The sequence below is a fragment of the Mastacembelus armatus genome, chromosome 4 (assembly GCF_900324485.2).
Source record: "Mastacembelus armatus chromosome 4, fMasArm1.2, whole genome shotgun sequence".
NCBI lineage: Eukaryota > Metazoa > Chordata > Actinopteri > Synbranchiformes > Mastacembelidae > Mastacembelus > Mastacembelus armatus.
This window is the reverse complement of record NC_046636.1, coordinates 22,157,381-22,183,605: the sequence shown is the minus strand read 5'-3', so window position 1 is coordinate 22,183,605 and position 26,225 is coordinate 22,157,381. Positions and strand designations below refer to the sequence as shown.

General features: G+C 40.9%; 4 protein-coding genes across 7 annotated transcripts in view; all 4 read right to left on the bottom strand.

The window, feature by feature from the left end:
* il23r (interleukin 23 receptor) overlaps positions 1-1,303 on the bottom strand; it is a 12,411-nt gene extending 11,108 nt beyond the window's left edge. For 2 of the 4 annotated variants that reach the window (XM_026305526.1, XM_026305528.1), the window contains exons 1-2: positions 487-626; positions 1-97 (exon numbers count right to left, since the gene is read on the bottom strand). The exon at positions 1-97 is cut by the window's left edge and continues 6 nt beyond it. In XM_026305526.1, coding sequence (XP_026161311.1) covers positions 1-55 — 55 coding nt within the window. In that variant the 5' untranslated portion in view covers positions 56-97; positions 487-626. Of the gene's footprint in view, positions 98-486; positions 627-1,125 lie in introns of those variants that run through there. The other 2 variants (XM_026305527.1, XM_026305529.1) reach the window with 2 other exon arrangements.
* Positions 1,304-3,812: 2,509 nt separating this feature from the next.
* Positions 3,813-12,017, bottom strand: LOC113129498 (cytochrome P450 2J2-like). Its single transcript, XM_026305531.2, has 9 exons — positions 11,717-12,017; positions 9,378-9,540; positions 8,010-8,159; positions 7,375-7,535; positions 6,243-6,419; positions 6,022-6,160; positions 5,731-5,918; positions 4,453-4,594; positions 3,813-4,316 (listed from the first exon to the last, which is right to left on the bottom strand). The coding sequence occupies exons 1-9, from the start codon at positions 11,915-11,917 to the stop codon at positions 4,141-4,143; spliced, it is 1,497 nt and encodes a 498-aa protein (XP_026161316.1). The 5' UTR covers positions 11,918-12,017; the 3' UTR covers positions 3,813-4,140.
* A 223-nt stretch (positions 12,018-12,240) lies between these two features.
* On the bottom strand, positions 12,241-18,686 carry LOC113129497 (cytochrome P450 2J2-like). Its single transcript, XM_026305530.2, has 9 exons — positions 18,379-18,686; positions 16,795-16,957; positions 16,097-16,246; positions 14,905-15,065; positions 14,410-14,586; positions 14,189-14,327; positions 13,898-14,085; positions 13,018-13,159; positions 12,241-12,881 (listed from the first exon to the last, which is right to left on the bottom strand). Exons 1-9 carry the CDS (start codon positions 18,577-18,579, stop codon positions 12,706-12,708), a joined length of 1,497 nt encoding a protein of 498 aa, XP_026161315.1. The 5' UTR covers positions 18,580-18,686; the 3' UTR covers positions 12,241-12,705.
* A 106-nt stretch (positions 18,687-18,792) lies between these two features.
* LOC113129499 (cytochrome P450 2J2-like) lies at positions 18,793-26,171 on the bottom strand. Its single transcript, XM_026305533.2, has 9 exons — positions 25,891-26,171; positions 25,496-25,658; positions 23,827-23,976; positions 22,969-23,129; positions 21,837-22,013; positions 21,616-21,754; positions 21,325-21,512; positions 20,761-20,902; positions 18,793-19,409 (listed from the first exon to the last, which is right to left on the bottom strand). Exons 1-9 carry the CDS (start codon positions 26,089-26,091, stop codon positions 19,234-19,236), a joined length of 1,497 nt encoding a protein of 498 aa, XP_026161318.1. The 5' UTR covers positions 26,092-26,171; the 3' UTR covers positions 18,793-19,233.
* Positions 26,172-26,225: the final 54 nt, after the last annotated feature.

Below are 26,225 nucleotides of genomic sequence, written 5' to 3'. Positions count from 1 at the left end.
TATGGAAACTAAGAAGTACAGTGACCCATCTCCAAATTGTTGAAGAGAGATTCATCTCAGCTCATCTTTTCCAAAGAACCCACTCAGCATGACGCAGCTTTAAACAAAGCAAATCCTTATCATATCACAATTCACCAAACACGGTTTCTGAAGAATCACTGTGGGAATTTTTGCACATGAAATGAATGTTCAGAACTTGTCTAAGCCATCTGTTTACAGCACATGTTCAAGCTAATGTGAAGAGGTTTCACAGAAGTGTAACACACGCAGCATGAGAAGTAATGTTTCTGTCGCTGCAATACGCTCTTGAAACAATTAGGATTTACATGTACTGTGTGAAATCTGACCATTTGACTCTATAAACTACTGATACTATAGGAGGCTGCTTTCAATACAGCAGTTAATGTACACTGTTCTACATTTTCTCCATTCTCCAGCCCACAAACTATCATGCCTCATGAGTAGATATGTTCAGATAAAGCTCACCAGAATTTCTTGCTGCCTGCGCGTCTTCTGGGTATTTCTTTTTTAGATAAATCCAGCAGGTTTTTACCAATAGTTACATCTTCCTCTGCTGACTTGCTTTGTGAGATTCATTTGACTAAATGATCTTGGTTGTGTGAACCAAGTCTCTTAAAGAGGCCAGTGACCTAGTTTGGTGGTATTTCGGCAGTTGCAGAGACTTTGAACATTACTTTGAGTAGTTTGATGCCCTACTTAAGTTGTCTGTTTTTCATTACCACAACCGTTGAGTTGGCTTTAGATGTCAGTAAGTTTAGCACCTGCTCTCATTAAACATGCTGCTGTTAGCAGATAATTAAATGATCGTCCCCCTCATGTAATATGTTGTGTGACAGAAATGTCTACTTTGAAAAACATGCTGACGGCTTGATGGCAACCTGACTGTTAGTTCTCTCACAGGTTCTGACACTTCTGACAGTTTCTTACAGTAACTCTAATTGTGCAGAGACAGTACGTGGCAAAACAAAGTCATTACACACAACAATGGTTCATAGAAAATTACACCAAAGAAAAAGTATAACTTACTAAGCTCTCTGAACTAATTCTAGCTATATATGGTGTTGCCTTTAAATAGTTTTGTTGAGGTTGTTAAAAGAAACTTACACTTTTAGCCTGAAAGAGGTCACCTTACATAAAAAAATCAACATTTTTTTTCTCATTGAGCTTGCTGCTTGTGTTCGTAGTCCCTCTTGAGTACCAGTGACTGTGTCTGACGATAAGCACAGCCTTAGAGTTTCTTAAGCTTCAGTAATCTAGTAATTTCCTTTTGCTAGTTATTTTCCATCTCTAACTTCAGGGAAAACCCAGTGGGTGCATGTTTCTGCTGAGAGAAACCTCAAGGTTGAGGTTTGCTAATTTTCAGAATATAAAAACAGCGCTTTGATGCAGGAAGACATTAAAATATTGAATTCTTATAAAAGCCATACATACTTAGTATGTGGCAGTTTATTGCACTATGTACTAACTATGTACAGCAAGTATCGCACATTTAAATGAGCCAAGTGGATCAGTGAAACAGTCTGTATTGTATTATATTGTTAGTGTTTTTTCTCACCTGCCAAGCCTCAGGGTGAATCCACAATGTGATAATCGATGCAGGGGATTAATTGTAGGCCTGAACTAAATCTTTTTATTATTTACATGCACATTAAGTGTGAGCAAATCTGACAAATCCAATGGGCAATCAAAGTAGGAATATAGTGTTTTATAAAACAAAGCTTTAAAGATTTTATTATATGTTTGATTTCAACAGATTTCCTTACTAATCCAAAAATCAGTAATTGAAATGTCAATTGATGAATATGAATGAGGCTGCTACTCCCATATTTGCAAAAAGTTTGCGTCTTGTTCTCCTGTACCTACAAGTATATACAGGTACATACTGTACATTATTTGGCATTGATGAGTCTCTAGAGAAGACAATAAACAACAGTCTAGTGAGGCATGAACAAGGCATGCAGCTTAGCTTCTGGCTGATTGATTGCATGAGATGGGATGCATGTGAGTGTGGCCAGTGCAGGTAAAGAGCATGGAAAGCGGTAAATGGACAAAGGGGTGGAAGTACAACAGAATAAACATTTCCAGCAGGACGTGTCAAGGAATCACGACAAAGGTAACAGTTCACAACTTAAAGTCAGACAGATTTTCTCAGCATTAGGTCAAGCTTTCATATTACTGTATGTACTGTAACTGTGGTCTGCGCGTTTACCTTCTGTGACCTAATTGCCTTTGACATGAACCTCAAAATATCACCAACAGGTGGCACTAAAAAGTACCCATAGGCCCATGTTCTGTGGATCCTACTGTGGTATGCTTTTACACACAGAGGAGGAAAGTAACTTAAGTGGATGAACATAACTTTACAATAAAATGATGTTTACAATGTCACATAATATTAGTCACAGCACTTCTACTGATGATGCTTTAAGTAATTTTTTTTCTAGTCCATGGCTCTGCAATAAAAGGATGACAATAAATGTTGACTTTAGATAACCAAAGTAAATCCATTTTTTCTTTTGAATCAAACTGACCAGTTGTTGGTGCAAAACTAAAGTAGTTTGATCAAAGAAGGTTAAAAAACGTTAAAGGAAACTTAAAGGTGCAAAGTGTAAACCTCCAAGCACCACTTTCAGTTTCCAGACACAAGGAAGGGTACAGTGGCCATTTTCTTTAGAGCCTGTCCAGAGACAGTGATTGTTTTTTTGTCCATTCTGGGCACTACATGGCTGGTGCAACTCGGCTGGCCCCCATGAAAAAAATAACCAAAAATTCAAAAATGTCTGGTATTTTTCAGGGCCAGACATATTTTTCAGAGACAAAACATATTTTAAGAGCCAGATGTGTTTTTGAGGGATCCGACGTATCTTTCAGGGCCAGATGTATTTTTCTGGAACAGACATATTTTTCTGGACCAGACGTATTTTCCAGGACTGGAGGTAGTTTTCAGAGACCAGTCGTGTTTTTCTGTCCCTGTCATAGTTTCAAACACAAGTCGTATTTTTCCAGAATCTCAGCGAATATTTGGCTCTTAAAAATAAGAAACATATGACTAGAAAGCTTGAAATGTTTTCTTTGAAATGAAACAATTCAAGTCGAAAACAAATCATCACTTTTTATTTAATCCGTATGAACGTAAGGGGAAGTCCGTTTTCTCCTGTCTCACCTCATTACAGGTAATGCGATCCCGCCTGACTGCTCATATGGAAATAATCTCAGGTGAACCAGGTAATTCTGTGCACGCCCCCGAGAAATGACATAAAACGTCAAACTTCATCATGGGAATTGACTCACTTTTTCTGCGCGTTTGGATGATGGCACGTTACGCACGTGAAGAAGCGCTTCTTATATCACACACAGAGACAAATAGTTTAGTTTGTCCTCAGAGTAAAAACACAGATTTTAACTCAAATGACGAACGTTTGGCAGGTACGAGCAGGCACAGATTTGAGGAAGCAATTCCAATATCACTTAGGATATCTAGAGATATCCAGATGTCTACAAATACATTTAGATGAATAGGAATTGGTCATTGCCTTGAATGGGGAAACTGCTTTAAGATATTTACAGTTACATATGGACTGGTCAAAAGTCCAATTACAGATATCTTTAATGGACTTTTGACTGGTCACAATTCCAATTAAAGACAGCTTCAATTTGACACATTTGAAACAACCGAGCTCAGTTCAAGTATTTCCAGCTGCAGCCTCGTAGACGTGCAACCCCCACACACACAAAACACGCCCACTGGTACACGATGTTCCAGTGGCTGAGACACCAGAACAAAACCTAAAGAACCTGAAAATCTTTATTCGAACAGATTTTTTAAAATAATTTTATATTTTAAATTTTATAATTTTAAATTTTATATAACAGTTGTATCATTGTTGGGTAGAAATTAGAAAGTTAAAGTCATACACCATGATTTTTTGGAACTTTTTGATTATATGGACTTAACTGGTTCTGTGCTGTACTTACAGATTTGACTTGCACAGAATAAAATCAAAAGATTATCATTTAAAAGTGTTTTCTCAGAAAAGGTACAACAAGATAAATGCAGTGGATCAAAGGGATTATTTGTTATGTTTAACAGAGATGGCTCAGTTTTGTCCAGCTGGTGGTTCATCGTGGTACAGCACACAGGCGGTAAGGTTTGGGACAGCGAGTGGCTCCCAGTTTAAACTCCAGACTGGGCTGCTCTCCAGTAGGTGCTGAGAAGGAAAACCTCTGAAGGAGGGAGGTGAAGAAGAGGAACAACTCCATCCTGGCCAGCTGCTCCCCGAGACACACGCGCTTACCTGAGAATACACAATTTTAAAGGGACTAACAAAATATTACTGCAGCTCTACAACAAACTAAGGACAAGACAGAGACACTGATTTAAAGTAGATCAGCATGTAACTGATGGTTGAAAGGTTATAACATCTGACTAACCTGCTGAAAAGGGAAGGAAGGCCTCTCTCCTCCTAAATTTACCCTCCTGATCCAGAAAATGTTGAGGGTTGAAGGAGTGTGGAGTTTCCCACATCGATTCATCATTTAGGACAGAGTTCAGTGTGGGCAGGATCATGGTGCCCTGAGGAAATATCAGTGAACAGCGTTGATCAAACTGAAACAAGGAAACTGAAATTCAACTTTATTTAAGACATTATTTTGCCAATGTTACTCAAATTACAAGATGTAAAATACTTCCAGTGCTGAGTAGTGAGCTTACATTATATGATGAGGTTATATTAATATTTTTGCTTTTCTACGATTATTTCCTTGTTAACAAAATACACAATAGAATTGAGTTGGGCCCACAACACCGAGAAGGTTCAACAATGTGTTCCTGTGTCCCAGAACCAGCCCCCTCTTTGCCTGCACCCACACACCCAAACCAGCCTACCTTAGAGTCTACCTTAGAGCCTACCTTAGAGCCTACCTTAGAGCCTACCTTAGAGTCTACCTTAGAGCCTACCTTAGAGCCTACCTTAGAGCCTACCTTAGAGTCTACCTTAGAGCCTACCTTAGAGCCTACCTTAGAGTCTACCTTAGAGTCTACCTTAGAGCCTACCTTAGAGCCTACCTTAGAGCCTACCTTAGAGTCTACCTTAGAGCCTACCTTAGAGCCTACCTTAGAGCCTACCTTAGAGTCTACCTTAGAGCCTACCTTAGAGCCTACCTTAGAGCCTACCTTAGAGTCTACCTTAGAGTCTACCTTAGAGTCTACCTTAGAGCCTAACTTAGAGTCTACCTTAGGGCAACTAAAGAAAAAGGTTAAGAGAAACTAACCTCAGACAACTGGCTTGGACAACCATCTCAACAGCAGAACAAACTAATCTAGAAACAGAAACTAGCCTAACAGGCCTCAGGCCTGTACTATGCACCAAACACTGGTAGAACTAACACTACTGCTGGATGGAGACAAGCTACTAATGATATTACCTACATTACTTCAAAATACACAAGCCCTACAGAGCCTCAGTGTGGGTGTACATGGGATCTCCCACCTTACAGGCAGTTTTTTGGTTTCACTTCATATCATTATTAAAGGTATGTTTACACTGTTCAAAGTAACTGGTGAGAAAACTATTGTGGCGTCACTCTGTGTTTGGGAGACAAGATGGTTTATGAGTCAGTAGCTGAAAAGCAGAGCGTTCAGAAGCTCTCCCAAAACATCCAACAAATGAAATTCTCCAATAAATTTCCTCTCAAATGTCAATCATGCACCTTTGGGATTGTGTACTTGTCAAGCATGGTGTCCTTGTTTGCTGTGCGGACCAAATTGAGCGGGCTGATGTTGCCCATCCTCTGGATCTCGTGAATGACTGCATCAGTATAGGGCATGTTTTCTCTGTCAGTCAGGGAGGGCTGTCTGGATGAACCAACCACAGTGTCGATCTCAGCCTGGACTCTCTCTACACACAGTGAAAGCAGGAAACAGTGTGAGTCTGTATGTAGATGTAGTTTAACATAATGTGAAGAGGTGGAACAGATGTTCCTCATTGAACACACAAACACCTTGTATGTCAGGGTAAAGGATCATATATAACAGTCCCCAGTGTAAAGTAGTGGTAGTAGTTTCAGCTCCAGCACCAAACAGGTCCAGGGTACAAAAACACAGATTGTCGAGATCAAATCCAGAATCTTTGTCTTCTTTCTATCAATGACAGAAAAAGACAGAACCAATAATAAGTTGACATGTTTTATCAAAAAAGCAAAATGTACATTAATACATTCACCTCTCCCATCTCTATGAGGAAGGAGTCGATGTAGTCTCTTGGTGAAGAGGGGTCCAAGCTTTGTTTGTGTTCTTTGATCTTCATATTTATGAAGTCAATGAGTTTCTGTGTCAGGGTGAATATTGTTTGATGAGGTCCAGGGAGCCATTTCATTAGCCAGGGCACTGTGTTGTAAAGCTACAGAGCAGGAAGACAATCAAAACATCAACTGAGAATCAGCCAACAGTTCACTACTCAAACACAAACAGCATCTGAAAAATACAAGCATAGTGTTGTATTGTGATTCTCTGCCATGTACAGATTTAACTCCTTTTCACCTGGGCCTTGCTTTGGACTTCAAAACATCACCACCTTATGGCAGGATGCTCTTGTCCGATGTTCTGTGACTCCTATAGAGTCACTCCATCATCATTCATCCTGTGATGAAGTATGATTTGTTTTTTTTACACGTCAATCACTCTTGATTGTGGGTAATATGGACATTTATGGCCCTTGTACAATGGGGGTTTATGTGGTCTGTACCCAGCAATAGGGAATAAAGAAAGCTCTACTGGGGCTTTTCCACTAGAACCCCTCGACTTGAATCAACTTGGTTTTTCTGGTTTTCCATTAGGGTATAGTGCCTGGCAGCAGGTACTTTTTTAGTACTTCCTTGGCTGAGGTTCCAAGTGAGCTGCGCCAACAGACTGTGGGCCATCAATTGGACAGGGAGTAACGTTACCAGAAGAATCTTGACCACTACATCTGGGCATATCTGATATAAGAATCAAACCTGCCATTTTTAAAAACAGGCAACAGTGACTGTTTGTTTTTCCATTTTTATATTGTTTAATGAGGCAAATGGCTAATGCTACTAGCAAAATAACACAGTGGTCCTTCCAGGAACTGTGTATGTTTGTGTATGTGTCGTGTATAAAGGACGTCATGGCAGTTTTGCGACACTCACATTGAGGTGGTACTAAACCATAATGGAAAATGATCAAAACTGAGTTGAGTTGAGGTGAGTAGTGCTTAAACTTTATAATGGAAAAGTGGCATATGGTGGGTACTTATTAATCAGGTTATAAGACGGATCATGGGACTTAATAACTCACTTAGTAACTCACTGTCCAAAAAGCAGATTGGGACTCACCTGTACCCACAAACTTCCCTGTAAGTGCACCGCTTCATTGACGGTCCGAAGAATAGTCAGGTACTTCTTGTCAGTGTACTCATATCGATCCCCAAACACCAGGCAGCAGATGATGTTGGACACAGCACTGTTTATCAGTGGCAGTGCATTAAAAGGCCCGTCTGTAAAATAAAGAGAAGAAAGAAAAAAAGGTCGGTCAAAAGATAAAGAAATTATGGAGCTTTAATCTGAAGAACAGTAAAACATATTGATTATACTCTATGCCTGCTGTGGGAAAAGTCCATGTGTATACATATATACAGCACTGTGCAAATATTTTAGCCACTAAAAATACACAGGTTATGCTTTTGATATAAATTACAGTTTATTCATTTATAAATTAACTTCATACAAACAAAACTTAAATCTAATCAATAATTACAGTAGTTCTTCATGAATACTAGCAGGTTCTTTCTGGGCTTGTTGTCCTACACAATGAACCTGGGAGTAATCAGAAACCTGATGGTGGTCTGATAAGAATCTAAGAAATCTAAAGTGCCTAAAGCCTCTTCACAGTATGTATGTATATATTTTTTATTTATAGGCATATGAGTTGATCAGCTGCTGCTTGTAGAAAAACACAGTTTGTTTAGCACCTTGTTGATCTGCAACAGCCTCAGTGAGATATTGACACTCCTGCTGGACGGATGGCTCCAGGGTCTTCTTGCCCACACCAAAGTTTCTGAGAGTATGAAGAGCAAATCTCCTCTGCTGCTTCCATGGATAACCATTTGACATCACAAGACCTTTGGAAACACAAAACAACATTAAACCACATGTGATGTGAAACTGAGCATATTAACAACTAACTAAATGCTCAAATGCTGTCAGTTTGATGCTACTGGCCCAACTAAACACTAGGCAACAAATTTTAAAAACGTTGCCCACACAGTCAGTGTTGGCCTCTAATGTTTTCAGAAACGGTGCTGTTGTGTAGGCATCAATAGATACATGACTCAGATCCTGTGTTGATATGAATCAGGTTACATGACAGGCATTTGTTTATATATCACGCTTTTTGATAACTGTAGTAACTAGGTCAACCTGAACATTTAGCTTGAGGTAGGTAGAATTCTCATTGATCATGGGAACATGTTCAGATCTCCATCCTTCTGCAACAATGCTCCCCTGCTCTAATCCTCTCCACAGGCCTCAATCAGAATTTCTTTGGATTTAGGTTACCTATTTCTTTAAGAAATTAAGAGATTTCAACAGCTTTGTCCACCCTCTCAGTTCATATCCTACATGTCTCTCTATGAACTGACTCCAGGTCTGGTCCCGCTTCATATTGTTTCCCAGTTCCACTTTTATCTTTTTTCTCTAAATCTTAAATCATTTGCACTGTCTTTACTCTCTTCATATTTCTGTCTACTCTGTTGCATCCAGCATCTCTTTCTCCTGTCTCTTCTCTCCTCATCCCTTCATTCACTCTGAAAAATAAAAAAAACAGTTGCTCCTGCAGGGTTTACTGTCTGTCTGCTGCAGCTTCAGCATGAAGGTGGGCTGATCATTGCTCCTGAAACAGGGATGTAAAGTAACAAAAACAGAAACTGAGAGGAAGCACAGTTTGAGCTCAATTGAAGTACACTTTCAAAAGTCTGTGTAAACCGTCTGCAGAATATGTGGGGTGGGTAAAAAGCATTTGCATATGTTAGGCCTGCACTGCAGTCCTGAACCAGTGAACTAGTGCCCACCTCAGAGACACAATATTAACAAAAACAGACACAAAACAGTCCCTATTGTAATGTTTTTAGTTTAACTTCACTGTAGTAGGGGTGAGGTCCTTTTACATGCCTAGGCCCAGGGGACCCTAAGCCAGAGTCTTTATTTGAAGTCACTACTAGCATTTCTTTTGGGAAACATGATTACATGACTATAAAAATACACTAAATAACTACTAAACAACTAAAACATGAAAATGAAATTAAATAGACGCAGAGTTATGGCAAAGAGATGCATATTACCTTTATTCCCAAATAGTTTTTCAAATACTGGTATAATGGGACGATCTGTGTAATCCTCTCCTCTTTGGACCAGGGCTTCTCTCACAAGCTTGTAGCCATTGATGATCACAATCCTTCCACCAAAGAGACGAAGGCTGAAAACATTTCCATATCTCTCTGCAAACTGAAGACAAACAGCAGATTGGTGATGTTCAATGCTAAGCCGATATATTTTCTAAGGATTTTTAAAAATATCAATGTTTAGATTTCAGAACTGAAAAATAAAACATTGATATTGAATCATCTGCGCTGAAAAGAAAAACATTGGTATTGAAAAAGTGTAAAAACTGAAAATATTATAATACATATAATATAAAATAATTTTCTCAGTTTTTTTTTTTTCATGTGGAGAGGAAGTCTCTGGGAGGCGAGGCGAAGAAGAGCGTAATTACTGCATATACAACAACATCTGCACATCAGGGACTGTTGTCCAGGCCACGGATCTCTCATGACTGTAGACCTCTGGCAAATGGCTTCCATGAGCTCAGCTGGAGCTCTGTCTCATTGCTTCAGTTCAGAGGCCAGTGTGACTGCTGCTGCTGCTGCTACTGCACAAGGTCCTGTACATGTGCTAATACAAAATATGTGGCAGCCTCAACAGCAGAGTTAATGCTCAGGATTTGTAATAGTAGATCCTGCTGCTCATGTAGCTGCAGTGTACTTGCTCCAGTGGACCTCTGCTAAACCAATATAACATTTTTAAGCTGGTTAAAAGGTAACATTAACTTCATACCAGGCCAATTCTTTATGGAAAAAACGGGATAAAGACAGACTGCTGCAGCTGAATTCATATATGGTCATACTAGGCAGTGAGAATCGTCCATGGCACAATATTTTATCATGTTAATGAGCCACACTACTGTCTATAAACACATTTTAGATATCGATGATGACATTTCTCCTATTTAAATTTGTATTTTCACTAGTCAGAACAGTAATTAAAAATATTTACAATGACATTCTTACTAGAAGAAACTGTATTTGATGATGTTTACAGTATGGTAGTTAAACAGAACTGGGAGGCATGAGCTGTGCTGTTTGTTCCTTAATATGCAAATTATATGCAGAGCATGTAGTAACCACATCCCTTAGCCCCAGCGCTTGGAGCCCTCCCTTCCATGAAAACAATGACAGAAATCTTTAAAACAGAAATTGCCTGAAAATCAGAAGATTGTCATTGAAAAAGTTACTTTTGAATTAAAAAAAAACAAAAACAGAAATTTGTAATTCTTTAAAGAATCTGTACTTTTTCAATGCCAATGTTTTCCTTTTTCAGTTCTGATTATGTTTTCAGTAACATTATTTTTCACTGCCAAAGTTCAACTGTCATTGTTCGGGCTCCATACAGTGCTCTACCAGGTAGAGAAATTGCCCAGATCTTTTGAGAGAGCACAAACCGTATTTCGAGAGCTACTCAGTTTGCAGGTCAGCATTTGAGAACGAGCAGGCACAGATTTGAGGAAGCAATACCAATGTCACTTAGGATATCTAGAGATATCCAGATGTCTACAAATACATTTAGATGAATAGGAATTGGTCATTGACTTGAATGGGGAAACTGCTTTAAGATATTTACAGTTACATATGGACTGGTCAAAAGTCAAATTACAGATATCTTTAATGGACTTTTGACTGGTCACAATTCCAATTAAAGACAGCTTCAATTTGACACATTTAAAAGATATCTTAGATATATTTTTTGGATATCCAAAATTAACATATTACTCATATATACATATTATCACAGTTCAGATGTGGAAATCTGAAATTGGAGTTTTGTGTAGTCAAAAATGCATTGTAGATATATGTGTTTTGACTAGTCAAAATGTAAAGGTTGATATCTTGAATTAGAATTGTGACTACTCACACTGTACTTGACTAGTCTAAGTGTAATTTTACATATGTGAAATGTCATTAAGGATATTCAAGTGAAATCTATTTGATAATAAAACAGCTTGCCATAACGTGAACCGTGATTTACTCTATAAACCAGGACGAAAATCTGAGTTTGCCGGAAGTAGAATAAACCAGGGTATGATTGTATGCAGTTCCTACTACAACCACTCGAGACAGGTGGAGTACAGTAAACCCCAACTTTTCTCCCAGAATAATTCATGGTTGTGGAAAGCCAGTTCACATGCAGTGTTTTATGTCTAGTGTAGATCTGGTGGTGACTGCTCTTTGGAAGATTTAAAGGATAATAGATGCCTGTTTTTACCTACTCCTACTGGATCTAAGTTCGAAGATTCGCAGCAGTCAGTGAAATAACACGGCATATCTGATAAGGTGTGGACTCGTACCTCTGTGAGCTGCAGGTGAAGTCTGGACGGGTTGATCCGATGAAGATCACCAATCAGAGGAAGAGCCCACGGCCCAGGAGGGAAGTTTGTCGGGACTCTGTTCCTCACAACATCAGCCAACAGCAGAAACACACACAGAAATATCACAATACTCCTGCTGTCCATCCACTCCAAGCCGACAACACTGGACACTGTCTCCATGTGGTAGCTGAGTTATGTTAGTCTAACAGCTTGGACTACTATCAGGACTACACGGAGCTCAGTTCAAGTATGTCCAGCGGCAGCCTCATAGACGCGCAACTCCCCCACACACAAAACACGCCCACTGGTACACGATGTTACAGTGGCTGAGACACCAGAACAAAACCTAAAGAACCTGAAAATCTTTATTCGAACAGATTTTTAAAAAAATAAATATTAAGCAACAGCACTGTGGACAAAGTGAAGTGTTAGGCGTGTTTGCACCATCTGCAAGACTCTAGCTGGACCAGTCACGTCAAAATAAAAGCTTGTGTACTGCTCAGTGGAGGAGAAATGACATTTATTTTATATAACAGTTGTATCATTGTTGGGTAGAAATACTCTATTAAAAGTTAAAGTCCTGCATTCAATCATTTATGTAAGAAGTATATTTATCAACAAAAGATACTGAAAGTACCAAATAATGTGTAAGTGTAGACATTATGCAGAATGGCCTATTCCAGAATCTTATTCTGTATTACAAGATTACAAATATTATTTTTATATTATTATTTTATTTATCCTACTATCCTGCACTCCTTAGCCAGAGATAATCTGAGACACAGCACCACCATGTCTGCAGGGTCAGAGACCTTTCATCATGATGTTTCAGAACTTTTTGATTATATGGACTTAACTGGTTTTGTGTCGTACTTAAAGATTTGACTTGCACAGAATAAAATCAAAAGATTACAAGATTACAAGTGTTTTCTCAGAAAAAGTACTACAAGATAAATGGTTCTGGTGGTTCATCGTGGTACAGCACACAGGCGGTAAGGTTTGGGACAGCGAGTGGCTGACGTCATAAACTCCAGACTGGGCTGCTCTCCAGCAGGTGCTGAGAGGGAAAACCTCTGAAGGAGGGAGGTGAAGAAGAGGAACAACTCCATCCTGGCCAGCTGCTCCCCGAGACACACGCGCTTACCTGAGAATACACAATTTTAAAGGGACTAACAAAATATTACTGCAGCTCTACAACAAACTAAGGACAAGACAGAGACACTGATTTATAGAAGATCAGCATTTAACTGATGGTTGAAAGGTTGTAACATCTGACTAACCTGCTGAAAAGGGAAGGAAGGCCTCTCTCCTCCTAAATTTACCCTCCTGGTCCAGAAAATGTTGAGGGTTGAAGGAGTGTGGAGTTTCCCACATCGATTCATCATTTAGGACGGAGTTCAGTGTGGGCAGGATCATGGTGCCCTGAGGAAATATCAGTGAACAGCGTTGATCAAACTGAAACAAGGAAACTGAAATTCAACTTCATTCAAGACATTATTTCACTAACACTGTTGAATTTCAAGACCTAAAATACAGTGTTGAGTAGTGAGCCAACAGTATATGATGAGGTTACATTAAATCAACATATCTGTTTATTTACATGATCTCCCACCTTACAGGCAGTTTTTTCGTTTCACTTCATATCATTATTAAAAGGCATGTTAACACTGAAAAGGTCCTGGGTTCGCAACCTGGCCTTTCTGTGTGGCGTTTGCATGTTCTCCCTGTGCTTGTGTGGGTTTTCTCCAGGTACTCTGGTTTCCTCCCACAGTCCAAAAACATGTATGTCAGGTTGATTGGTGATTCTAAAATTGCCCATAGGAGTGAGTGTGAGTGTGTGAGGTTGTTTGTCTTTGTTTGTCTATATGTGACTGGTGACCTGTCCAGGGTGTACCCCTGCCTTCCACCCAAAAGAGAGCTGAGATAGGCTCCAGCAGATCCCTGTGACCCTGGTTAAGGAATAAGCAGGTATAGAAAATGGATGGATGTTTACACTGTTCAAAGTAACTGGTGAGAAAACTATTGTGGAGTCACTCTGTGTTTGGGAGACAAGATGGTTTATGAGTCAGTAGCTGAAAAGCAGAGCATTCAGAAGCTCTCCCAGAACATCCAACAAATGAAATTCTCCAATAAATTTCTTCTCAAATGTCAATCATGCACCTTTGGGATTGTGTACTTGTCAAGCATGGTGTCCTTGTTTGCTGTGCGGACCAAATTGAGCGGGATGATGTTGCCCATCCTCTGGATCTCATGAATGACTGCATCAGTATAGGGCATGTTTTCTCTGTCAGTCAGGGAGGGCTGTCTGGATGAACCAACCACAGTGTCGATCTCAGCCTGGACTCTCTCTACACACAGTGAAAGCAGGAAACAGTGTGAGTCTGTGTGTAGATGTAGTTTAACATAATGTGAAGAGGTGGAACAGATGTTCCTCATTGAACACACAAACACCTTGTATGTCAGGGTAAAGGATCATATATAACAGTCCCCAGTGTAAAGTAGTGGTAGTAGTTTCAGTTCCAGCACCAAACAGGTCCAGGGTACAAAAACACAGATTGTCGAGATCAAATCCAGAATCTTTGTCTTCTTTCTATCAATGACAGAAAAAGACAGAACCAATAATAAGTTGACATGTTTTATCAAAAAAGCAAAATGTACATTAAAACATTCACCTCTCCCATCTCTATGAGGAAGGAGTCGATGTAGTCTCTTGGTGAAGAGGGGTCCAAGCTTTGTTTGTGTTCTTTGATCTTCATATTTATGAAGTCAATGAGTTTCTGTGTCAGGGCGTATATTGTTTGATGAGGTCCAGGGAGCCATTTCATTAGCCAGGGCACTGTGTTGTAAAGCTACAGAGCAGGAAGACAATCAAAACATCAACTGAGAATCAGCCAACAGTTCACTACTCAAACACAAACAGCATCTGAAAAAAGCATTTAAAGAGAAATTCATAGTATTGTATTGTGATTCTCTGCCATGTACACATTTACCTTTTTTCACCTACTGGGCTTTGATTTGGATTTCAAAATATCACCACCTTGTGGCAGGAAAACTGCCTATTGTCACCTGTTTTGTTGCTCCTACTGTGATGAAGCATTACTTGTTTTTTGTGTAAATATGTGTGATGTATTGGGTAACTCACTGTCCAAAAGCAGATTGGGACTCACCTGTACCCCAAAACTTCCCTGTAACTGCACTATCTCATTCATAGTCCGAAGAATAGTCAGGTACTTCTTGTCAGTGTACTCATATCGATCCCCAAACACCAGGCAGCAGATGATGTTGGACACAGCACTGTTTATCAGTGGCAGTGCATTAAAAGGCCCGTCTGTAAAATAAAGAGAAGACAAAAGGTCAGAGCTGGAGCTTTTAATCTGAAGAACAGTAATGTGATGAATTGATTATTCTTTATACATACTCCTGTGTTGCAGGAAGGAAGAGGAAAACACAACACACATCTATGTTATGAATATATACTGCCTTCTAATGAGTTAAAAACCATGACTTGATCAGCTGCTGCTGTGTTCTCTGTGGACCATGATGTTTGCAGATGACATTGTCATCTGTAGTGAGAGCAGGAAGCAGGTGGAGGAAAATCTAGAGAGGTGGAGGTTTGCTCTGGAAAGGAGAGGAATGAAGGTTAGCCGCAGTAAAACAGAGTACATGTGTGTAAATGAGAGGGACTCAAGTAGAATGGTGAGGTTACAGGGAGTAGAGGTGAAGAAGGTGGAGGATTTTAAGTACCTTGGGTCAACAGTCCAGAGCAACGGAGAGTCTGGAAAAGAAGTGAAGAGACGTGTGCAAGCAGGTTGGAACAGGTGGAGGAAAGTATCAGGTGTGATGTGTGACAAAAGAGTGTCAGCAAGAATGAAAGGAAAGGTGGACAAGACAGTGGTGAGACCAGCAATGTTGTCTGGTTTAGAGACAGTGGCACTGAGAAAAAGAGCTGGAGGTAGCAGAGCTGAAGATGTTGAGGTTCTCTCTGGGAGTGACGAGGATGGATAGGATCAGGAATGAGGACATCAGAGGGACAGCTCATGTTAGATGTTTTGGAGAAAAAGCCATGGAAGCCAGATTGAGATGGTCTGGACATGTTCAGAGGAGGGACGGTGAATACATTGGTAAAAGGATGCTGAGGTTAGAGCTGCCAGGAAGGAGGCCTAGAGGAAGACCAAAGAGGAGGTTCTTGGATGTAGTGAAGGAGGACATGAGGATAGTTGGTGTGGGTGAGGAGGATACAGAGGATAGGGTTAAATGGAGGCAGATGATTCGCTGTGGCGACCACTGAAGGGAGCAGCCGAAAGGAAAAAAAGAAGTTGATCAGCTGCTGCTTGTAGAAAAACACAGTTTGTTTAGCACCTTGTTGATCTGCAACAGCTTCAGTGAGATATTGACACTCCTGCTGGATGGATGGCTCCAGGGTCTTCTTGCCCACACCAAAGTTTCTGAGAGTTTGAAGAGCAAATCTCCTCTGCTGCTTCCATGGATAACCATTTGACATCACAAGACCTTTGGAAACACAAAACAACAATAAACCACATGTGATGTGAAACTGAGCATATTAACAACTAACTAAATGCTCAAATGCTGTCAGTTTGATGCTACTGGCCCAACTAAACACTAGGCAACAAGAGTTTAAAAATTCCCCACACAGTCAGTGTTGGCCTCTAATGTTTTCAGAAACGGTGCTGTTGTGTAGGCATCAACAGATACGGGACTCAGATCCTGTGTTGATATGAATCAGGTTACATCACAGGCATTTGTTTATATATCACGCTTTTTGATAACTGTAGTAACTAGGTCAACCTGAACATGTAGGCTGAGGTAGGTAGAATATACAAATTTACAAAATGTAAAAAGCAATAGTACAAAGATATACAAAACAAATACAGTGACACAAAATGACAGAAAACAGAGATAAATTGGTCCCTACTGTGTTGCCTGTAGTCTTATACCCCTGCAGGAGGGGTGGGGGCCTTATACATGCCTGTGTCCAGGGACCCATTGTTTTATAATCTGTCCATAAGTGTACATAGAGCAAACACTGCACAGACTACCTTTATTCCCAATTAACTCTTGAAACATCGGTATAATGGGACGATCTGTGTAATCCTCTCCTCTTTGGACCAGGGCTTCTCTCACAAGCTTGTAGCCATTGATGATCACAATCCTTCCACCAAAGAGACGAAGGCTGAAAACATTTCCATATCTCTCTGCAAACTGAAGACAAACAGCAGATTGGTGATACTGAGCTGACAAAACCTCATTCTAGCTTTAGATTTCTACAGCACAGAGACATTTGTGCCTGTGTTTATTTTCTGGAGTTAATGACTTCCTTTAGCTCTGATTTGTTTTGTTAGAGCACAACTTTATTTTTGTTCCTTCTGATGACTATCATGAGGGAAGCTAATATTGTGCTGTTTCACTGAAACATCTACTTGAACATTTGCAGTGTTGCAGCTTCATAACATAACATAATGGGTTTTCTGACCCCTGACAATTTTCAGGGTGAGTCCTGGAGTGTATTCCAAGAAGCAGGTTTAACAAACTCTGAACTTCACCCTGAATTCTGAGATGATTAACCCAGAGAGGGGAAACTGAGTTTTCGGCACCACAGCATCTGATCAGAGTTAGTTCAGTCAAGTCTGAGTAGACTAACTATATGTTAACCTTGTACACGAGGAAAACAAAAAGCCATAATCAATAGAGCTCAGATACAACAATTCACCATGGCAACAGGAAAAAAATGAAGTGAAATGATGAAACAATTAACGACAAATTATAGCACAACGACCTGGTAGAAAGAAGAACACAACAATGTGATGCTGCCTGCCTCACCCATTGAAAGCATAATGACCTTTCTTTAATCTGGAATCCACTCATCCTTACTTGCTTTCTAGCCTAACCCTGGCCTCCAAAATTTGTATCTTCTGTTGCTGTCACTGTGTGCAAGTAGTGACTCGCACTGCCAAGAAATATGAAGCAGGAAACAAAAACAATGAAATGACATGAGTTCTGTCAAATCATAAACAACTGTTGCCCCTACCCTTTTCTGTGATTTTGAAATGTTTTTTTTCTTTTGCTGTTTGTGTTTTTTGAATAAAATGATGTTCTGAGCTCTCTTTTGCTGTTGTGGTAGTTGTGTTTTCTGAAATTTCAACCTTTTTTTTTTTTTTTTGCTGCTGTTTTGTGAAATGTATTTTGCACTTCAGGGCCACCATACTCTGTCTAAGGCGTGCCAGTGAAATGAACTACTGTGCAGCCGACAGATTTTATTCTGAATTAAGGAGAAATCCACACCGTACATACGATCGATATCCAGATTTGTCATTAAAAGCAATCACGTCAGCAAAGACAAATCATTGGCAACTATTTAATCAGGATTTTTATCTGCGTCTCCCGACATAAACTTCGAAAAATGAATGTGCTCCAGTATGAACCGTATGAATGCGGAAACAAACAAACAAAAAAGTCTGACAGTTTCTGTTTCTAGAACAACAACCTCTGAGTTTCTCTTAATTTAGAGTCAAACTACTCTTGAGTTTTCACTAAACCTGCTTTCTGGAATAGTCCTCTGGTTTAACGCATGCGCAGCAGTCAGTGAAATAACACGTTATATCTGATAAGGTGTGGACTCGTACCTCTGTGAGCTGCAGGTGAAGTCTGGACGGGTTGATCCGATGAAGATCACCAATCAGAGGAAGAGCCCACGGCCCAGGAGGGAAGTTTGTCGGGACTCTGTTCCTCACAACATCAGCCAACAGCAGAAACACACACAGAAATATCACAATACTCCTGCTGTCCATCCACTCCAAGCCGACAACACTGGACACTGTCTCCATGTGGTAGCTGAGTTATGTTAGTCTAACAGCTTGGACTACTATCAGGACTACACGGAGCTCAGTTCAAGTATGTCCAGCTGCAGCCTCGTAGACGTGCAACTCCCCCACACACAAAACACGCCCACTGGTACACGATGTTACAGTGGCTGAGACACCAGAACAAAACCTAAAGAACCTGAAAATCTTTATTCGAACAGATTTTTTAAAAATAAATATTAAGCAACAGCACTGTGGACAAAGTGCTGCTCAGTGGAGGAGAAATGACAGATCTTTTATTTTATATAACAGTTGTATCATTGATAGTGAAGATACTGAAAGTACCAAATAATGTGTAAGTGTAGACATTATGCTGAATGGCCTATGCCAGAATCTTATTCTGTATTACAAGATTACAAATATTATTTTTATATTATTATTTTATTTATCCTACTATCCTGCACTCCTTAGCCAGAGATAATCTGAGACACAGCACCACCATGTCTGCAGGGTCAGAGACCTTTCATCATGATGTTTCAGAACTTTTTGATTATATGGACTTAACTGGTTTTGTGTCGTACTTAAAGATTTGACTTGCACAGAATAAAATCAAAAGATTACAAGTGTTTTCTCAGAAAAAGTACAAGATAAACGGTTCTGTTTTATCCAGCTGGTGGTTCATCGTGGTACAGCACACAGGCGGTAAGGTTTGGGACAGCGAGTGGCTCCCAGTTTAAACTCCAGACTGGGCTGCTCTCCAGCAGGTGCTGAGAAGGAAAACCTCTGAAGGAGGGAGGTGAAGAAGAGGAACAACTCCATCCTGGCCAGCTGCTCCCCGAGACACACGCGCTTACCTGAGAATACACAATTTTAAAGGGACTAACAAAATATTACTGCAGCTCTACAACAAACTAGGGACAAGACAGAGACACCGATTTATAGAAGATGAGTATGTAACTGATTGTTAAATCGTTGTAACATTGTACAGCATTGTAATGTTTATATCATCCTAAGGCACTGTCCCTTCCTACCAGCACTGCAGCAGGTGTTTGTGGAGGAGGTTTAGGAGAGCACTGTTCTTGCCAGCCTTGATGACTTCCAGAGGTATGCTATCATTTCCCACAGACTTGCGATGGAAGTCGATGGCTTTGCTAAGCTCTTATCGAGAGGGTGGAATGTTGAGTTCTTCCGTGTCAGGCAAGGGGCAGGTATTCTCGACTGCTGTGTCAGTGACGATGTTCTTTCTTGAGTAGAGTTCTTGATAGTGGTCTGCACATCTCTCCATCTGCTTGCTTGGTTCAGTTATGATGTCGCCTGAGGCAGACTTTAGAGGTGCAGTCTTGGAGATGCTTGGGCCAAAGGCTTTCTTCAGACATGATGGCTGCTTTCATAGCATTGTTAACATGTCATAGAGCATTAGAGTATAGCATTAGACAGACCAGGGCACAATGTCCTGACATTCCAGCTTCCTAGTCGAAAGATAGGTGTTATTTTATTCCTTCCATCTTTGCTTGGTGCAAGGGTTTAGGTACTTTCCCTAAGCTTAAAGCACCCATTGAAGCAAGCACACTGTGGCGGGTTAGCACCTTACTGGCTGGGGGACACCCAGCTTGGGCAGTTGATAGCTGACCAGTGGTTCTGCAATGGTCTCTCCCACTGTCAGAAACAACCCACAGCACCCGAGCCTACTCCAGTCACTCTGGACTTATAACTCGTGACTACTGTCTTGCACTGTAAGCGGCGGCATTGGAGTGGCCTCTCCAGGGCAAAATATGTATGGGGGTCCTGAGATGCCCAGTCAACAGGGCCCCACTCTCTGCCTCACTGATGTGGTCCAAAGGAAAGCAGAGCAATACATTTGGTACCAGTTTGGCTGCAGAGGCTGCCGCTGTGATAATGGTTTACATCACCAGTTCACCTTCGGGGCCCACTCCTGATTTGTAAGGTTTATTCCTCTACACTTGACTACGGTGGCCGACAAGGGCAAACGTGCCGCAACGGCCAAAACACATGCAAGAGAGAAAACACAATGGAAGTGCGCCAGGTGTTCTGTTACTTTAACAGTTGGGGTGCACAAGGTTTTCTGGGGAATGTTTGTGTTGGGCATTTCACAATGTTGTAGGCAAAGCGTTTAGTAAAGGACATGGAAGTTGAACTCACAGAGTTGCCTCATGTTAGATATCAACAGACATTAGATTGACTAACCTGCTGAAAAGGGAAGGAAGGCCTCTCTCCTCCTAAATTTACCCTCCTGGTCCAGAAAATGTTGAGGGTTGAAGGAGTGTGGAGTTTCCCACATCGATTCATCATTTAGGACAGAGTTCAGTGTGGGCAGGATCATGGTTCCCTGAGGAAATATCAAAGAAAAGTGTTGATCAAACTGAAACAAGGAAACTGAAATTCAACTTCATTCAAGACATTATTTCACTAACACTGTTGAATTTCCAGACCTAAAATACAGTGTTGAGTAGTGAGCCAACAGTATATGATGAGGTTACATTAAATCAACATATCTGTTTCTTTACATGATTATTTACATGATCTCCCACCTTACAGGCAGTTTTTTGGTTTCACTTCATATCATTATTAAACGTATGTTTACATTGTTCAATGTAACTGGTGAGAAAACTATTGTGGAGTCACTCTGTGTTTGGGAGACAAGATGGTTTATGAGTCAGTAGCTGAAAAGCAGAGCGTTCAGAAGCTCTCCCAGAACATCCAACAAATGAAATTCTCCAATAAATTTCTTCTCAAATGTCAATCATGCACCTTCGGGATTGTGTACTTGTCAAGCATGGTGTCCTTGTTTGTCAAGCGCATCAAATTGAGCGGGATGATGTTGCCCATCCTCTGGATCTCATGAATGACTGCATCAGTATAGGGCATGTTTTCTCTGTCAGTCAGGGAGGGCTGTCTGGATGAACCAACCACAGTGTCGATCTCAGCCTGGACTCTCTCTACACACAGTGAAAGCAGGAAACAGTGTGAGTCTGTGTGTAGATGTAGTTTAACATAATGTGAAGAGGTGGAACAGATGTTCCTCATTGTACACACAAACACCTTGTATGTCAGGGTAAAGGATCATATATAACAGTCCCCAGTGTAAAGTAGTGGTAGTAGTTTCAGCTCCAGCACCAAACAGGTCCACGGTACAAGAACACAGATTGTCGAGATCAAATCCAGAATCTTTGTCTTCTTTCTATCAATGACATTAAAAGACAGAACCAATAATAAGTTGACATGTTTTATCAAAAAAGCAAAATGTACATTAAAACATTCACCTCTCCCATCTCTATGAGGAAGGAGTCGATGTAGTCTCTTGGTGAAGAGGGGTCCAAGCTTGGTTTGTGTTCTTTGATCTTCATTTTTACAAAGTCAATGAGTTTCTGATTCAAGACAGCTGTTGTTTGATGAGGTCCAGGGAGCCATTTCATTAGCCAGGGCACTGTGTTGTAAAGCTACAGAGCAGGAAGACAATCAAAACATCAACTGAGAATCAGCCAACAGTTCACTACTCAAACACAAACAGCATCTGAAAAATACAAGCATAGTGTTGTATTGTGATTCTCTGCCATGTACAGATTTAACCCCTTTTCACCTGGGCCTTGCTTTGGACTTCAAAACATCACCACCTTATGGCAGGATGCTCTTGTCCGATGTTCTGTGACTCCTATAGAGTCACTCCATCATCATTCATTCTGTGATGAAGTATGATTTGTTTTTTTTACACGTCAATCACTCTTGATTGTGGGTAATATGGACATTTATGGCCCTTGTACAATGGGGGTTTATGTGGTCTGTACCCAGCAATAGGGAATAAAGAAAGCTCTACTGGGGCTTTTCCACTAGAACCCCTCGACTTGAATCAACTTGGTTTTTCTGGTTTTCCATTAGGGTATAGTGCCTGGCAGCAGGTACTTTTTTAGCACTTCCTTGGCTGAGGTTCCAAGTGAGCTGCGCCAACAGACTGTGGGCCATCAATTGGACAGGGAGTAACGTTACCAGAAGAATCTTGACCACTACATCTGGGCATATCTGATATAAGAATCAAACCTGCCATTTTTAAAAACAGGCAACAGTGACTGTTTGTTTTTCCATTTTTATATTGTTTAATGAGGCAAATGGCTAATGCTACTAGCAAAATAACACAGTGGTCCTTCCAGGAACTGTGTATGTTTGTGTATGTGTCGTGTATAAAGGACGTCATGGCAGTTTTGCGACACTCACATTGAGGTGGTACTAAACCATAATGGAAAATGATCAAAACTGAGTTGAGTTGAGGTGAGTAGTGCTTAAACTTTATAATGGAAAAGTGGCATATGGTGGGTACTTATTAATCAGGTTATAAGACGGATCATGGGACTTAATAATTCACTTAGTAACTCACTGTCCAAAAAGCAGATTGGGACTCACCTGTACCCACAAACTTCCCTGTAAGTGCACCGCTTCATTGACGGTCCAAAGAATAGTCTGGTACTTCTTGTCAGTGTACTCATATCGATCCCCAAACACCAGGCAGCAGATGATGTTGGACACAGCACTGTTTATCAGTGGCAGTGCATTAAAAGGCCCGTCTGTAAAATAAAGAGAAGAAAGAAAGAAAAAAGGTCACAAAATAAAAGAAACAATGGAGCTTTAAGTCAAAGAACAGTAGAACCACAGTGAGATCCCTTATTCGCAAATGGAACCATGAATTCTGCTCTCTACCAGAAAATCATGAGGGAGAATAGAAGAATGTCCAACCGTCAGTTCATGACCTCAAGCTCAAGTGCACTTGGGTTATTCAGCAGGACAATGATCCAAAACACACCAGCAAGTCCTTCCCTGAATGGCTCAAAATATTAAGGTTTTGAAGTGGCCTAGTTAGAGTCCAGACTTAAATCCAATCGAGATACTGTGGCATCACCTTAAACCCTCCAGTGTGGCTGAATTTAAAGAATTCTGCAAAGAAGAGCAGGCCAAAACAACAGTGATGTGAGAGACTCATTGCCAGTTATCCCAAACACTTGATTGCAGTTGCTGCCACCAAGAGCAGCACAACCAGTTATTAGATTTAAGGTGTAATTACTTTTGTATTTACTCAGATTGTCTTTGTGTAATAATAACATTTGTTTGATGATCTGAATCATTTAAATGTGGCAAATATGCAAAAACATACACAATCAGGAAGGGCTAAATAGTTTTTCACTACATAGTGTACTGCTTTCTAATGAGTTAAAAAGCATGAGTTGATCAGCTGCTGCTTGTAGAAAAACACAGTTTGTTTAGCACCTTGTTGATCTGCAACAGCTTCAGTGAGATATTGACACTCCTGCTGGATGGATGGCTCCAGGGTCTTCTTGCCCACACCAAAGTTTCTGAGAGTATGAAGAGCAAATCTCCTCTGCTGCTTCCATGGATAACCACTTGACATCACAAGACCTTTGGAAACACAAAACAACAATAAACCACATGTGATGTGAAAATGAGCATATTAACAACTAACTAAATGCTCAAATGCTGTCAGTTTGATGCTACTGGCCCAACTAAACACTAGGCAACAAGAGTTTAAAAATTCCCCACACAGTCAGTGTTGGCCTCTAATGTTTTCAGCAACGGTGCTGTTGTGTAGGCATCAACAGATACATGACTCAGATCCTGTGTTGATATGAATCAGGTTACATGACAGGCATTTGTTTATATATGATGCTTTTTGATAACTGTCTCTGGCCTCTGACAGTGGCTCCTGCAGGGTTTACTGTCTGTCTGCTGCTGCTGCTTCAGCATGAAGGTGGGCTGATCATTGCTCTGTGTTAACAGGACACTGTGGTCACACACCAGAGAGTATTACAGATGCTTTTTCCAGAAGAGGATACCAACGGCCCTTCACTTTCGCTCAGAGATTAATAGACTAGGTGACTGAGAGGATGCATAGTGGATAACAGGGCTGTTTGTGCTGGGGCAGTTCCTTAAGTAGCTGCAGGGAAGTCGCAGGTGGACAAGATCCTGAATTGGCTTGGCACAGCATGCTTTTTTCTGAGGATTAAACCAAAGGATTCCATTGTTGCCAGTATCCCTGGAAAACAACTCCTCACCCCATACAAGTTGTACCAATTTGTTACACTTTAATTTGGCTTGTTTGGTGCCCCCAGCCACATTCCAATCCTTCATGGCTGCTGCATAGTCATGCTGTATATGCTGCTGCCTATTTGGATGATATGATCAAGTATATGATCAAAATACACACTGGGACTTGGTTAGGTCAGACGGCTCGGACAATGGGGGTATGTGGAGGAGGGGCTGTCTGTGGGATGGAGATGCGGATCAGGTGGCTACAGGAGGTTATGTGTAAGGTGCATGTGTAAGATTGGGAGAGTGGGTGGCTGTGTAACACAGCCGAGACTGATTGAGTAATCTGATCTATTTTATTGCAGTAGGTGGCGTAGAGCAGTGAGGGGACTCACTGAGACTAGAATCTGCTGTGTGTCAGCGCAAGAACTGCAAACATGTTTGAGAAAAATGCTGGGTTTTCAATAAAAATATGGTTGCTCACTGACAGCAGCATTCCTCATTTTTAGCACTTAACCTCTTACACCAATATTTATAGTACAAAACTGAGAGAGAGAGCAAAGTTTTAGCTCAGCTGAAGGTGTAAGGACTGTCTTTAGAATATGTGGGATGGGTAAAAGGCATCTACATATGTTTAGACTCCACTGCAGCTCTGAACCAGTAAAACTAGTCCCCACCTGAGGTCAGCATAGTGTAAGAAGCATGACCTGCAGCAGTTATATTTAAAATGGAAGAGTGCTCCACTGCTGGACACAAATTGGTCCCTATTGTGTTGCCTGTAGTCTTATACCACTGCAGGAGGGGTGATGGGCTTTTACATTCCTGTGTCCAGGGACCCATTGTTTTATAATCTGTCCATAAGTGTACATAGAGCAAACACTGCACAGACTACCTTTATTCCCAGTTAACTCATGAAACATCGGTGTAATGGGACGATCTGTGTAATCCTCTCCTCTTTGGACCAGGGCTTCTCTCACAAGCTTGTAGCCATTGATGATCACAATCCTTCCACCAAAGAGACGAAGGCTGAAAACATTTCCATATCTCTCTGCAAACTGAAGACAAACAGCAGATTGGTGATACTGAGCTGTTTGCCAGTACATGTTTTCTGGCATCCTCAAATGTTACCTAACCCTACTGGATCAAAGTCCATTTTATAATGGAGCCACAACAGCCTGAGAAACAACACAACATATTTGATAAGGTATAATAAGACCAAACGGTGCCATTAAACTTCCTCTCTCTTCTAGAACTCGAGTTAGTCACTTTTTATGTAAGGACTCGTACCTCTGTGAGCTGCAGGTGAAGTCTGGACGGGTTGATCCGATGAAGATCACCAATCAGAGGAAGAGCCCACGGCCCAGGAGGGAAGTTTGTCGGGACTCTGTTCCTCACAACATCAGCCAACAGCAGAAACACACACAGAAATATCACAATACTCCTGCTGTCCATCCACTCCAAGCCGACAACACTGGACACTGTCTCCATGTGGTAGCTGAGTTATGTTAGTCTAACAGCTTGGACTACTATCAGGACTACACGGAGCTCAGTTCAAGTATGTCCAGCTGCAGCCTGCAACCCCCCCACACACAAAACACGCCCACTGGTACACGATGTTACAG

Bases quoted from the DNA above. Each gene is read 5' to 3' on its own strand.
- LOC113129499 (XM_026305533.2), bottom strand. From the start codon at position 26,091: ATGGAGACAGTGTCCAGTGTTGTCGGCTTGGAGTGGATGGACAGCAGG. The intron at 23,977-25,495 runs GTAGTCTGTGCA...GTGTTTCCAAAG, and splicing joins TGAGTTAACTGGGAATAAAG to GTCTTGTGATGTCAAGTGGT. The intron at 19,410-20,760 runs GTTAGTCAATCT...GTGTATTCTCAG, and splicing joins CTTCCTTCCCTTTTCAGCAG to GTAAGCGCGTGTGTCTCGGG.
- LOC113129498 (XM_026305531.2), bottom strand. From the start codon at position 11,917: ATGGAGACAGTGTCCAGTGTTGTCGGCTTGGAGTGGATGGACAGCAGG. The intron at 6,420-7,374 runs GTGAGTCCCAAT...CCTGCTCTGTAG, and splicing joins AGGGAAGTTTGTGGGTACAG to CTTTACAACACAGTGCCCTG. The intron at 6,161-6,242 runs GTGAATGTATTA...TGTCATTGATAG, and splicing joins TCCTCATAGAGATGGGAGAG to AAAGAAGACAAAGATTCTGG.
- LOC113129497 (XM_026305530.2), bottom strand. From the start codon at position 18,579: ATGGAGACAGTGTCCAGTGTTGTCGGCTTGGAGTGGATGGACAGCAGG. The intron at 16,247-16,794 runs GTAGTCTGTGCA...GTGTTTCCAAAG, and splicing joins AGAGTTAATTGGGAATAAAG to GTCTTGTGATGTCAAATGGT. The intron at 15,066-16,096 runs GTGCTAAACAAA...TTTATTTTACAG, and splicing joins AGCTGTTGCAGATCAACAAG to ACGGGCCTTTTAATGCACTG.